Source organism: Chiloscyllium plagiosum, unplaced genomic scaffold (assembly GCF_037043375.1).
Source record: "Chiloscyllium plagiosum isolate Xiang-an unplaced genomic scaffold, Cpla_swu_hap1 HiC_scaffold_32, whole genome shotgun sequence".
Classification (NCBI taxonomy): Eukaryota; Metazoa; Chordata; class Chondrichthyes; order Orectolobiformes; family Hemiscylliidae; genus Chiloscyllium; species Chiloscyllium plagiosum.
This window is the reverse complement of record NW_028270170.1, coordinates 50,858,459-50,873,214: the sequence shown is the minus strand read 5'-3', so window position 1 is coordinate 50,873,214 and position 14,756 is coordinate 50,858,459. Positions and strand designations below refer to the sequence as shown.

At 48.5% G+C, this 14,756-nt stretch overlaps 1 protein-coding gene across 2 annotated transcripts in view; it reads right to left on the bottom strand.

Annotated features, from left to right (window-relative positions):
- Positions 1-7,272: 7,272 nt before the first annotated feature.
- Positions 7,273-14,756, bottom strand: part of cyb561 (cytochrome b561) — a 31,349-nt gene continuing 23,865 nt past the window's right edge. For both annotated transcript variants that reach the window (XM_043694650.2, XM_087977992.1), the window contains exon 6: positions 7,273-10,147. In XM_043694650.2, coding sequence (XP_043550585.1) covers positions 9,946-10,147 — 202 coding nt within the window. In that variant the 3' untranslated portion in view covers positions 7,273-9,945. The remainder of the gene's footprint in view (positions 10,148-14,756) is intronic.

Genomic DNA, 14,756 nt, shown 5'->3' with positions numbered 1-14,756 from the left:
GGGGAGAATGTACAAACTCCACACAGACACGGGGAGAGTGTACAAACTCCACACAGACACAGGGAGAATGTACACACCCCACACAGACACGGGGAGAGTGTACAAACTCCACACAGACACGGGGAGAATGTGCAAACCCCACACAGACACAGGGAGAATGTACACACCCCACACAGACACGGGGAGAGTGTACAAACTCCACACAGACACGGGGAGAGTGTACAAACCCACACAGACACGGGGAGAATGTACAAAACCCACACAGACACGGGGAGAATGTACAAACCCCACACAGACACGTGGAGAATGTACAAACTCCACACAGACACGGGGAGAATGTGCAAACCCCACACAGACACGGGAAGAATGTACAAACGCCACACAGACACGGGGAGAGTGTACAAACCCCACACAGACACGGGGAGAATGTACAAACTCCACACAGACACGGGGAGAATGTACAAACCCCACACAGACACGGGGTATATGTACAAACTCCACACAGACATGGGGAGAGTGTACAAACTCCACACAGACACAGGGAGAATGGACACACCCCACACAGACACGGGGAGAGTGTACAAACTCCACACAGACACGGGGAGAGTGTACAAACCCCACACAGACACGGGGAGAATGTACAAACCCCACACAGACACGGGGAGAATGTACAAAACCCACACAGACACGGGGAGAATGTACAAACCCCACACATACACGGGGAGAATGTACAAACTCCACACAGACACGTGGAGAATGTGCAAACGCCACACAGACACGGGGAGAATGTACAAACCCCACACAGACACGGGGAGAATGTACAAACCCCACACAGACACGGGGAGAATGTACAAACCCCACACAGACACGGGGAGAATGTACAAACTCCACACAGACACGGGGAGAATGTACAAACCCCACACAGACACGGGGAGAACGTGCAAACTCCACACAGACACAGGGAGAATGTACAAACTCCACACAGACACAGGGAGAATGTACACACCCCACACAGACACGGGGAGAGTGTACAAACCCCACACTGACACGGGGAGAGTGTACAAACCCCACACTGACACGGGGAGAATGTACAAACCCCACACAGACACGGGGAGAATGTGCAAACCCCACACAGACACGGGGAGAGTGTACAAACCCCACACTGACACGGGGAGAACGTACAAACCCAACACAGACATGGGGAGAATGTGCAAACCCCACACAGACACGGGGAGAATGTACAAACCCCACACAGACACGGGGAGAATGTACAAACCCACACAGACACGGGGAGAATGTACAAACTCCACACAGACACGGGGAGAATGTACAAACTCCACACAGACACGGGGAGAATGTACAAACTCCACACAGACACGGGGAGAATGTGCAAACCCCACACAGACACGGGGAGAATGTACAAACCCACACAGACACGGGGAGAATGTACAAACCCCACACAGACACGGGGAGAATGTACAAACCCCACACAGACACGGGGAGAACGTGCAAACCCCACACAGACACGGGGAGAGTGTACAAACTCCACACAGACACGGGGAGAATGTGCAAACTCCACACAGACACGGGGAGAATGTACACACCCCACACAGACACGGGGAGAGTGTACAAACCCCACACAGACACGGGGAGAGTGTACAAACCCACACAGACACGGGGAGAGTGTACAAACCCCACACAGACACAGGGAGGATGTACAAACTCCACACAGACACGGGGAGAATGTACACACCCCACACAGACACGGGGAGAATGTGCAAACTCCACACAGACACGGGGAGAGTGTACAAACCCACACAGACACTGGGAGAGTGTACAAACCCACACAGACACGGGGAGAGTGTACAAACCCCACACAGACACAGGGAGAGTGTACAAACTCCACACAGACACGGGGAGAATGTACAAACTCCACACAGACACGGGGAGAATGTACACACCCCACACAGACACAGGGAGAGTGTACAAACCCACACAGACACGGGGAGAGTGTACAAACCCACACAGACACGGGGAGAGTGTACAAACCCCACACAGACACAGGGAGAATGTACAAACTCCACACAGACACGGGGAGAATGTGCAAACCCCACACAGACACGGGGAGAATGTACAAACCCCACACAGACACGGGGAGAGTGTACAAACCCCACACAGACACGGGGAGAATGTGCAAACCCCACAGAGACACGGGGAGAACGTACAAACCCAACACAGACATGGGGAGAGTGTACAAACCCCACACAGACACAGGAAGAATGTGCAAACCCCACACAGACATGGGGAGAATGTACAAAACCCACACAGACACGGGGAGAATGTACAAACCCACACAGACACAGGGAGAACGTACAAACCCCACACAGACACGGGGAGAATGTACACACCCCACACAGACACGGGGAGAATGTGCAAACCCCACACAGACACGGGGAGAACGTACAAACCCCACACAGACACGGGGAGAGTGTACAAACCCCACATTGACACGGGGAGAATGTACAAACCCACACAGACACGGGGAGAGTGTACAAACCCCACACAGACACGGGGAGAGTGTACAAACCCAACACAGACACAGGGAGAATGTACAAACCCCACACAGACACGGGGAGAATGTACAAACCCCACACAGACACGGGGAGAATGTACAAAACCCACACAGACACGGGGAGAGTGTACAAACCCCACACTGACACGGGGAGAGTGTACAAACCCCACACTGACACGGGGAGAATGTACAAACCCCACACAGACACGGGGAGAATGTGCAAACCCCACACAGACACGGGGAGAGTGTACAAACCCCACACTGACACGGGGAGAACGTACAAACCCAACACAGACATGGGGAGAATGTGCAAACCCCACACAGACACGGGGAGAATGTACAAACCCCACACAGACACGGGGAGAATGTACAAACCCACACAGACACGGGGAGAATGTACAAACTCCACACAGACACGGGGAGAATGTACAAACTCCACACAGACACGGGGAGAATGTACAAACTCCACACAGACACGGGGAGAATGTGCAAACCCCACACAGACACGGGGAGAATGTACAAACCCACACAGACACGGGGAGAATGTGCAAACCCCACACAGACACGGGGAGAATGTACAAACCCCACACAGACACGGGGAGAGTGTACAAACCCCACACAGACACGGGGAGAACGTACAAACCCCACACAGACACGGGGAGTGTGTACAAACCCCACACAGACACGGGGAGAATGTGCAAACTCCACACAGACACGGGGAGGATGTGCAAACACCACACAGACACAGGGAGAATGTGCAAACTCCACACAGACACGGGGAGAATGTGCAAACCCCACACAGACACAGGGAGAATGTGCAAACCCCACACAGACACGGGGAGAATGTACAAACTCCACACAGACACAGGGAGAATGTGCAAACCCCACACAGACACGGGGAGAATGTGCAAACCCCACACAGACACGGGGAGAATGTACAAACTCCACACAGACACGGGGAGAATGTGCAAACCCCACACAGACACGGGGAGAATGTACAAACTCCACACAGACACGGGGAGAATGTGCAATCCCCACACAGACACGGGGAGAATGTACAAACTCCACACAGACACGGGGAGAATGTGCAAACCCCACACAGACACGGGGAGAATGTACAAACTCCACACAGATACGGGGAGAATGTGCAATCCCCACACAGACACGGGGAGAGTGTACAAACCCACACAGACACGGGGAGAGTGTACAAACCCCACACAGACACAGGGAGAGTGTACAAACTCCACACAGACACGGGGAGAATGTACAAACCCCACACAGACACGGGGAGAATGTACAAACTCCACACAGACACGGGGAGAATGTACACACCCCACACAGACACAGGGAGAGTGTACAAACCCCACACAGACACAGGGAGAATGTACAAACTCCACACAGACACGGGGAGAATGTGCAGACACGGGGAGAACGTGCAGACACGGGGAGAGCGTGCAGAAACGGGGAGAACGTGCAGACATGGGGAGAACATGCAGACACGGGGAGAGCGTGCAGACACGGGGAGAACGTGCCGACACGGGGAGAGCGTGCCGACACGGGGAGAGCGTGCAGAAACGGGGAGAATGTGCAAACACGGGGAGAAAGTGCAGACACGGGGAGAACGTGCAGACACTGGGAGAACGCGCAGACACGGGGAGAACGTGCAGACACGGGGAGAACATGCAGACATGGGGAGAACGTGCAGACACGGGGAGAGCGTGCAGACACGGGGAGAACGTGCAGACACGGGGAGAACGTGCAGACACGGAAAGAACGCGCAGACACGGGGAGAACATGCAGACACGGGTAGAGCGTGCAGACACGGGGAGTACGTGCAGACACAGGGAGAGTGTGCAGACACGGGGAGTATGTGCAGACATGGGGAGTACGTGCAGACACAGGGAGAGCGTGCAGACACGGGGAGAACGTGCAGACACGGGGAGAGCGTGCAGACACGGAGAGAACGTGCACAGTCCACTTGTCAGAACTATATGCAATGCAAATTCTGTTTTGTGTCGACAGTTTGTGTACTTGTATATTTTAAATCATTTGGGTATTTCAAAAATACCAATGATGCTGACGGGAGTGTCGAGGCATGGCCAGTAAAGTTTGCGGATGTTGTAAAGATTGGCTGAGTGGTTGACAGAGAGGAGGAAGGTGTTAGGTTATGGAAGGATATATACAAGTTGGTCAGATGGACAGACAACGGCAAATTCAATGCAACCCTGACAAGTGAGGTGATGCAATATGGAAGAAGGGAAAAAGATAACAATGAATGGCAGGTCACTCGGAAGCTCAGAGGAACAGAGGGATCTCAGGGAGTTTCTCCACTGATCCCTGAAGGTAGCAGGACTGTTTAGTGGTGTAGTTAAGGAGGTATGTGAGACATTTCTCTTTATCCGTTGTGGTATTGATTATAAAAGCAGGGAGGTAATGTTGGAGCTGAACAGAGCTTGGTTAGACCATAGTTGGAGTATTGGTCTGGTCACCAGACTGCAGGAAGGATGTGATTGTAATGGAGGGGACGCAGAGGTGATTCACTAGTGTTGCTTGAGATGGAGCAGTTCAGTGATGGAGGGAGGCTGGGTAAGTTGTTTCTTTAGAACAAAGACAGCTCAGAAGCAGCCTGACCGAGATGTGTGTGATTATGAGAGGTATGGTCAGGGTAAATAGAAAGCAGCTGTTCCCCTAGTTCAAGGCCCTGTAACAAGCAGCCAACATTTTAAAGGAAAAGGCAAGAGGTTTCGGGGGGATTTGAAGAAAATGTGTCTACCTAGAGGATGGTAGGGGTCTGGAATGCACTGCAGGGGACAGAGGTTGAAGTGGGAAACCTTGCAACCTCAAAAAGGACCCAGATAAACACTTAAAATGAGTTGAGAGTGTGGTGCTGGAAAAGCACAGCAGGCCTAGCAGCATCTGAGGAGCAGGAAAAATCGATGTTTCAGGCCGTAGCCCTTCATCAGGAATCCAAAGCTCTGAGCCTGGTGCTGGGAAGTATGATCAGTGCCAGTAGTAGGGTACTGAGGGCAGTGTGGATGTGACGGGTTTAATGGCCTGTACTGTACAGTTGGATGATTGGACGCTGGAATCTGGTCACACCCACAAAGCAAATGAATCATCATGGTCATGTTTATGCGAATTATGGCCATTTACAGGACTTTGGGGAGGTTCTTACACTTCAACTTGTTAAAGGTGAAAGGTCATGAAACAGACATACTGTCAAATGTTTCGAAGTATGAATGTACTTTAATTACTCAGAAAGGCTGTGCTGGATGGGTTCATTCCTAAGTCATTTTCAGTAAATATTTCAAAGATATTTTTGAATGGAAAAGGAGAAACAGATAACAATTATTTCCCCAATGCTGCTAGTTCGACTGGCTCCTGATTTGACTTTGGAAAATGTATGCATTTTCAATTTAGATTGTTAAATAAGGGCAGAGTGCAAACTTGATCCCAAGATCTGTGTTGACCCAGGTAAGCTGTGGCAGCCCTTGGTGAACACTGCAATGTAGACTCCAGCGACTATCGACACCAAAACCAGCCACCTTGTTTCAGAACGTCAGTCCTTTCACATGCCAACTCCTCCTGTCTTTAGCCCTGCCTCCTCTTCCCCAATCGTGCATCACACTTCCTGCAAAACATTGCTCATAAAATCCAAGAGAACAGCGGATGCTGTAAACCAGAAATAAAAACCGAAGGTGCTGGAAAAGCTCAGCAGGTCTGGCAGCATCTGTGAAGAGAGATCAGAGTGAATGTTTCAAATCCGGTCACCCTTCCTCAGAATTCCCCTCATTTCTCCTCTTTAGCATTTTCTTTTCAGTTTTTGAAATCTGAAGCTCTTCTCCACTGACCCCCCCCCCCCACCCCCATCCCCCGCCAAAGTTCACATGCTTTTACTCTCATCACTCTTTCACACTGTATTGGCCAGCAGCATGTTTTGCCCATCCCTCAGATGCCCTGAACTTTGCCCTTACAAAGGACAGTTCAGAGTCATTGACATCACTGTGGTCCCAGGGTCAAATGTCAACTGGTTAAGGATGGGAATGTCCTTCATCAATGAACCAATGAGCTTTTCACAGCAATTGATGTTGGTTTTCATTGTCATTTTCACTGAGACTAGCTTCATATTCCAGACTGATTTATTGCATTTAAATTTCTCAGCTACTGAGGTGGGAACTGAACTGATATCCCCAGAGCATTGGCCTGGGCCTGTCGATTGCCCCATTAGGGTTTAACCAAAGGCAACACTAATGGGTAACCCCAGCTATTTCAGCTTTGGGTACTCGGAGAAATGGAAGGACAGAGTGAGAGGGATGGTGGCTCGCTGGTTAGCACTGCAGCCTCACAGTGCCAGGGACCTGGGTTCAATTCCAGCCTCATGTGACTTTCTGTATGATGTTTACACACTCTCCCTGTGTCTGCCTGGAGTTCCTCCAGTTTCCTCCCACAATCCAAAGATGTGCAGGTTCGGGTGAATTGGCCGTGGGAAGTTGCCCATGGTCTGTAGGTTGGTAGATTAGCCATGAGCGGTGCAGGGATAGGTGAGAGGGTCAAGCCTGGGTGGGATGCTCTTCAGAGGGTTGGAATGGACTCAATGGGCCAAATGGCCTGTCTCCCATAGTGTAGGGATTCAATGACCCTGCGGGAATATCTGAATCAACCGAACCAGCAGGATAGGACCATACAGCACACACACAAAATCAATTTTGGCTGCAACATTTATTTAAAATCTTACAATATAATACAGAGCAAAGTAATAAACAAATACTTAACTGACAGACACACATTCTGACTGAAATCATTCACAAGTGAACAAATAGATGCTGATTTCCCTCTTCCATCTCCTTCTGTTTCAGTGTAAACTGTCGATATCATCTTGGCTTTGACCTAATTCTAATAGGTGACATTCAGTAACATAATGAACAAACTTCATGAGGTATCCTTCAGTCTGCAATACAGGGATCTGTGAGTGGCCTCACTGGTGAAGAACACTGGTCAGAGAGGTTAGGTCATACTGTGGAAGCAAGCTTGCTATTATCATTCACTATCTGCTCACAAAGCCCTGGTCCTGCAGTCACATGAAAATAGCCCAGGGTTTTCTAGAAGTGTTAAACACAGACGGGAATTGTCCTATCAATCCAAATAAGAACTCAGGAAATGCAACAACTTCCCAGCAGGTCAGGGAACATCTCTCTGGGGAGGACAGACAATTTCAGGATCAGGAATGAGCTCTTTGCAACCAGATCCTACGGTGGATCTGTTCTTTAAACATTCACTTCTCCGTTCTGTCCACAGATGCTAACGGACCCAGGTGATTATTGTTGCACTTACTGGCAGATATCCTGGCAGGACGATATTATCCTTACACTTATTCCATAACAATACTTTAACTAGACACTGCCTGAATCCCAATTGCTGTCTCTGACATGAACTAAATCCTGTGCTTTCACTAGCAATACAACATTTTCAGCTTATTCATTCATCAGGACAGGGACAGCACAGGGTTAGACACAGAGTGAAGCTCCCTCTACACTGTCCCCATCACATACTCCCAGGATAGAGACAGCACAGGGTTAGACACAGAGTGAAGCTCCCTCTACACTGTCCCCATCACATACTCCCAGGATAGAGACAGCACAGGGTTAGACACAGGAGTGAAGCTCCCTCTACTTTCTTAAACTGTAAGTTAACTAGATGTTAAGCTCCCTTGACACTGTCCCTAACAAACACACTCAGTACAGGCACAGCATGGAGTTAGACGCAGAGTAAAACTCTTTCTACTGTAAGCCTAACTAACATTTGTGTTCAAGCAAAAATGAACAAAGCCCCCCCCAAACAACAGAGGCAGATTTGAGCTACAGAAAGTTCCAGAGTCATACTCAAGCAGAGCGGTTTCCTGGCCCATGCCCATTTTCCATTCTCCCCCTGGCCATTGGTCATGCTGTAGATCAGGACGATCGGAGGTGTATACTGGGCTGTTCCACTCTCCCTTACCGTTACAGCCAAGGCCGAATCTCCTCCCCTCACCCCAGAGGAAGGCTAGTGCAAGGTGGACAACAGCAATGATGGGATAGAAATATATTATCCAAGAGTTCTCAAAATACCAGCTGCTTGGTTGTTGTCCTGATTTCCAGGAATGAAAGTTTAATCTCCAGTTTAAGCCAGAAATAAATCAAGGGAATTGTTTTGTGAGAAAGGGTCTTTTTAACTCTCTGAAAAGATCAAGGTATTGGGGATGGAAAATAAAGCTAATTAATAACAGTCAGCTTTCATTCCATCAGTTACTGATCCTTTTCCAAGTGATCATGGAGAGAAGATCATTTTGTCATGGAGCCAAAAACAAGACAGTAAGGGCATGGTGGCCGGGGACAGGAAGTCACATTCTCTCAAAGCTGGAAATTAGAGGAGGAAGAAGAATTTCACAGTCTTGACATTTTGGAATAGAAAGAGTGGAAATAAATCCTCAGGAGGAAGGGGAGATGAGAATAAAAGAAGATTTCTAGCATACCGACGTCCTGGGTAACAAAGAGGAAGTTAGACAGGAATGTGGGTACAGGATGTCTTGCTGCTAAATTGATGCGAATTGTGTACATTTTAGACTCAATAAAAGGCAGTTTGTACAGATTTCGATTCCCTGGAGTGTGGAGATGAGAACACTCTGAAATGGTTACCCTCATGTTATATATAACCAATTCTCTCTCAACACTGGGGTATTATATATGGCAACCGGTCACAGAATGGAAGTGGGCTAATAATAAATCCTACTGATTTATTTCAAAACTTTTTATAGTCTAACCTATTATTTAATAACAAAGATTTAATTTGACACTTGTGAAGTTAACGGGTGATGGTGTCAGAGAACCTTGTGCCAACAAGAAGTAGGCCAGGTTTGGCAGCGTAAACTTCACGCCACACTGATCCTACCCCTTGCCATAGCATCAATCTGGACAGAGAGTCTGGATTGTTCGGGACGGCACTGATTCGAGGTTCCTTCACCTGCCTTCCAGCTGATCGGGGGTTACCATCATCCCATGGTCCAATGGGAATTGGGCTGAACTTACTCAAGCTCATTCCACACAAGGTCAACCTAACAGACTGGTATCTGTGGCTCCCTGAGGTAAAATCTTAATTGTTATCCTTTAATTCATCCAGTTTTCAATTCTTACTTTTCTGGGATGTGATAACTGCTGATACACCCCCAAGTAGAGTTTACTGGGGACTTGAGACAGCTTTGCATTATTAGGGAAAATAAGCAACATGGGTTTTATTGATCAAAAGGAGACAGTGAGACATCAAGAAAGCACGTGTCATTTACACTCACTCACTCACACAGCATGACCAGGCTGCTACTTGTAGGTGCTGGGTTTGACCATTTATGATCCCTGTGGTGAATCAGGGCTGTCCCTCTCAGTCAGGGTTTTGAAATGCATGGAGAGAGCTTCCTCCTCTGGGCTTGCTGCCCGCTTCCACTCGCTGCGAGTCACGATATAACCAACCGTTAACCCGAAGCCGACCAACACCAGGCCCAACACGTTCGCCATGACTCCTGCTGCTGCGAATTTCGAGTAGGTGTCACTGCAAGGGAAAGGATTGGTTCAGGCAAAATCCTCCACAATCTGAACCTCCACGGGGTTGTCAACATCAGTTTGTCATGTTCCTCAAGGTATCTATTACATGACGTCCTGCCCCAAATGACTCCCACGTTTCGGCCTGACACATCGCACACACTAGTGACAGGCAATGAACATCTCCAGGAAGAGAGAATCCAACCATCTCCCCTTGACATTCAGTGGCGTTACCATCATTAAACCCCCCACAGTCAACAACTTGGGAGGTACCATTGACCAGAAATGGAACTGGATCAGTCAAATCAATACTGTGGCTACAAGACCAAGTCAGAGGCTTGGAACTTTGGGACACATAACTTACTCCTAAATGTGGTTCATCATCTATAACACACAAGTCAAGGGTTTGGCCCAACGTTCTCTATATTCCTGGATGAACCACAGCTCCTAGAACACTTGAGGAGCTTGACACCATTCAGGACAAAGCAGTTCATTTGTTTGCAGTCCATCCATCACAGACCCATCTTGGCTGCACAGTGTATACCTTCTACAAGATACACTGCTGCGACTCACCAAGGGTCCTTCGTCAACACCTGCCAAACCCATGACTGCTACCACATAGAAGGAGAGATGGGAACACTATCACCTGCACGTTCCCCTCCAAGTCGCACATCATTTCAATGTGGAAATGCACATTCATTGATTCATTGACAGTCCTGGAATTCCTTCCTGAGAAGCACTGTGGGTGTAGCTGCACCAACACGGACTGCAGCCGTTCAGGAAGGAAGCTGATAATTACCATCTCAAGGCTCTCAAGGTGAGGCACATCATGTTGGCCTTGTCTCACAACCCATAAACAAATGGGAGGAAAATAGCAGGATATCCAGAAAGCACCTTATAAAGTCCTCCAGTAGAAATAAACTGTCATCGGAAGGTGAAGCTGATAGAATTTAAGACAAATTATTTACCTTGTTAAGAAATTAGTTGAAATCTTGCAGAACGGAGTAGGGATAAAGAATGGTGCTCTAATTGCAAATGCTACAAGTTGTGCCCCACAACGATCTGCAAAATCACTTCCTACTTGTTCATGGTTTAGATAATAGAATCGACAGCCACATCACAAGTTTTATTGATTGTAACAGTGGAAGCATTAGGCAAATGGAATCCTAATAAAGAGATACTTACGGATTAAGAGTTTTGGACAAAACTGTGACAATTTAATTTCTCTGGGACGTTGTCTACTTCAGAGAAATAGCACAGAGCACTGTTGAAATGATGAAAAGTCAGAAATAGTCAGGAACAAATGGACTCAGGGAGGACGGAGGGGTGGGGGGGGGGCATTGTTTTTCGCATGGAGTCTTTCAGAGGGTGTGGGCATTGCAAACGCTTGTAGCCCATCCCTACTTACCCCTGAAGCAAGTGGCTTGCTCAGAGGACAGTTTAGAATCCATCACTATTTCTGTGGGTCTGGAGTTACATGTAGGCCAGACCAGGTAAGGATGAAAAATGTCCTTCCCTAAATGATATCAGTAAACTAGATAACTTTTCTCCATCATTTGAGACTAGATTTATGTTTCAGATTTGTTCATTGAATTGAAGTCCCGGTAAATCCTGGTGCGATTTGATCCCATGTTTCCAGAACGATGAGCTGGGTCTCTGGATTACTAGGCCACTACACCAGCACCTCCCTGCAATACACACCCTACAGGTCAGCACAATAGGATGTTCAGGCACAGAAGAAGCTGAATGGGATGCTCGCCTTTATATCTGGCAATTCAAAGCAAGAAGTTGGAGGTCCTGCTTCATCTGTACCAAGTCCTGGTTGGACTGCACCAGAATCATTTTTTTTCATAATATGAGGGGGAACAGACATGGGAGACAAAGAAAAACTATTTCCATTGACAGAGGAATCATGTTGGTGGATAGTCACAAATCACAGCCATAGAACATAGAACATAACAGTGCAGTCCAGGCCCTTCGGCCCTCTATGTTGCACCGCTCTGTGAAACCAATCTGAGGCCCATCTAACCCACACTATTCCATTTTCATCCATATGTTTATCCAATGACCATTTAAATGCCTTTAAAGTTGGCGAGTCAACTACAATTGCAGGCAGTGCGTTCCATGCCCCAACTACACACTGAGTAAAGAAATTACATCTGATGTCTGTCCTACATTTATCACCCCTCATGCTAGCCATCACCATCTGAGGAAAAAGGCTCTCACTGTCAACCCTATCTAACCCTCTGATTACCTTGTATGGCTTTATTAAGTCTCCTCTAAACCTTCTTCTCTCTAACAAAAACAGCCTCAAGTCCCTCAGCCTTTCCTCATAAGACCTTCCCTCCATACCCGGCAACATCCTAATAAATCTCCTCTGAACCCTTTCCAAAGCTTCCACATTCTTCCTATAATGCGGTGACCAGAACTGTACACAATACTCCAAGTACAGCCGCACCAGAGTTTTGTACAGCTGCAGCATGACCACATGGCTCTGAAACTCAATCCCTCTACCAATAAAAGCTAACACATTGTATGCCTTCTTAACAACCTATCAACCTGGGTGGCAACTTTCAGGGATCTACGTATCAGGACAGTGAGATCTCTCTGCTCATCTACACCACCAAAAATCTTACCATTAGCCCAGTACTCTGCATTCCTGTTACTCCTTCCAAAGTGATTCACCTCACACTTTTGTGCATTACACTCTATTTGCTGCATATCAGCCCAGCTCTGCAGCTTATCTTTATCCTTCTGTAACCTGCAACATCCTTCAGCACTGCCCACAACTCTAATGACCTTAGTGTCATGCACAAATTGACTAACCCATCCTTCTACGCCCTCATCCAGGTCATTTATAAAAATTCCTGAAGAAGGGCTTATGCCCGAAACGCGATTCACCTGCTCCTCGGATGCTGCCTGGCCTGCTGTGTTTTTCCAGCACCACATTTTCCAACATTTATAAAAATTACAAACAACAGTGACCCCAAAGCAGATCCTTGTGGTACCCCACTCGTAACTGAATAAAAGCCAATTACTGCGGATGCTGGAATCTGAAACCAAAAGAGAAAATGCTGGAAAATCTCAGCAGGTTTGGCAGCATCTGTAAGGAGAGAAAAGAGCTGACGTTTCGAGTCTAACTGACCCTTTGTCAAAGCTAAAAAAGAGGAGAAATAGGGAGGTATTTATATACGAGGCTGAGAGAAGGTGAGTCATGGTTCCAGAAGCAAAGGTAGCAATAACGAGGTGATAATGACAGTGCAGAGAGAGATGACAGGGAGAGGAGCTGTGGCTTCCCACCTACAGTAGTTGACAGGGCTCTCGACAGCGTGCGGTCCATCTCCCGCGCCACGACCCTCACCCCCTCCCAGAACAAGGATAGGGTCCCTCTTGTTCTCACCTTTCACCCCACCAGCCTTCACATGCAAAGAATAATCCTCCGCCATTTTTGCCAACTCCAACACAACACCACCACTAAACACATCTTCCCTACCGTCCCCTGTCTGCATTCCGCAGGGATCATTCCCTCTGGGACAACCTAGTCCACTCCTCCAACACACCGAACACCTCTCCCATCACACACGGCACCTTCCCATCACACCGAACACCTCTCCCATCACACACGGCATCTTCCCATCACACCGAACACCTCTCCCATCACACACGGCACCTTCCCATCACACACGGCACCTTCCCATCACACACGGCACCTTCCCATCACACCGAACACCTCTCCCATCACACACAGCACCTTCCCATCACACACGGCACCTTCCCATCACACCGAACACCTTTCCCATTACACACAGCACCTTCCCATCACACCGAACACCTCTCCCATCACACACGGCACCTTCCCATCACACACGGCACCTTCCCATCACACCGAACACCTCTCCCATCACACACGGCACCTTCCCATCACACACGGCACCTTCCCATCACACCGAACACCTCTCCCATCACACACGGCACCTTCCCATCACACACGGCACCTTCCCATCACACCGAACACCTCTCCCATCACACACGGCACCTTCCCATCACACACGGCACCTTCCCATCACACCGAACACCTCTCCCATCACACACGGCACCTTCCCATCACACCGAACACCTCTCCCATCACACACGGCACCTTCCCATGCAATCACAGAAGGTGCAACACCTGCCCCTTTACCTCTTCCATGCTCACCATCCAAGGCCCCAGACACTCATTTCAGATTAAGCAGCGTTTCACTTGTACCTCTTTCCATTTGGTCTATTGCATTTGTTGCTCCCAATGCGGTCTCCTCTGTATCGGAGAGACAAAACACCGACTGGGTGATCGCTTTGCTGAGCATCTTCGGTCTGTACGCAATCAGGTCCCGGACCTCCCTGTGGCTTGCCACTTCACCCAATCCTGCTCCCATGCCCACATGTCTGTCCTTGGCCTGCTGCAATGTTCCAGTGAAGCTCAACGCAAACTGGAGGGACAGCATCTCATCTTCCGACTAGGCCCGTTACAGCCTGCCTGTCTCAACACTGAATTCAACAACTTCAGATGATTATCCCATCTCGACCCCCCTGTTTTCATTCTGCTCCGTAATTTTATTTCATTTATTTTATTTCCTTTTTTT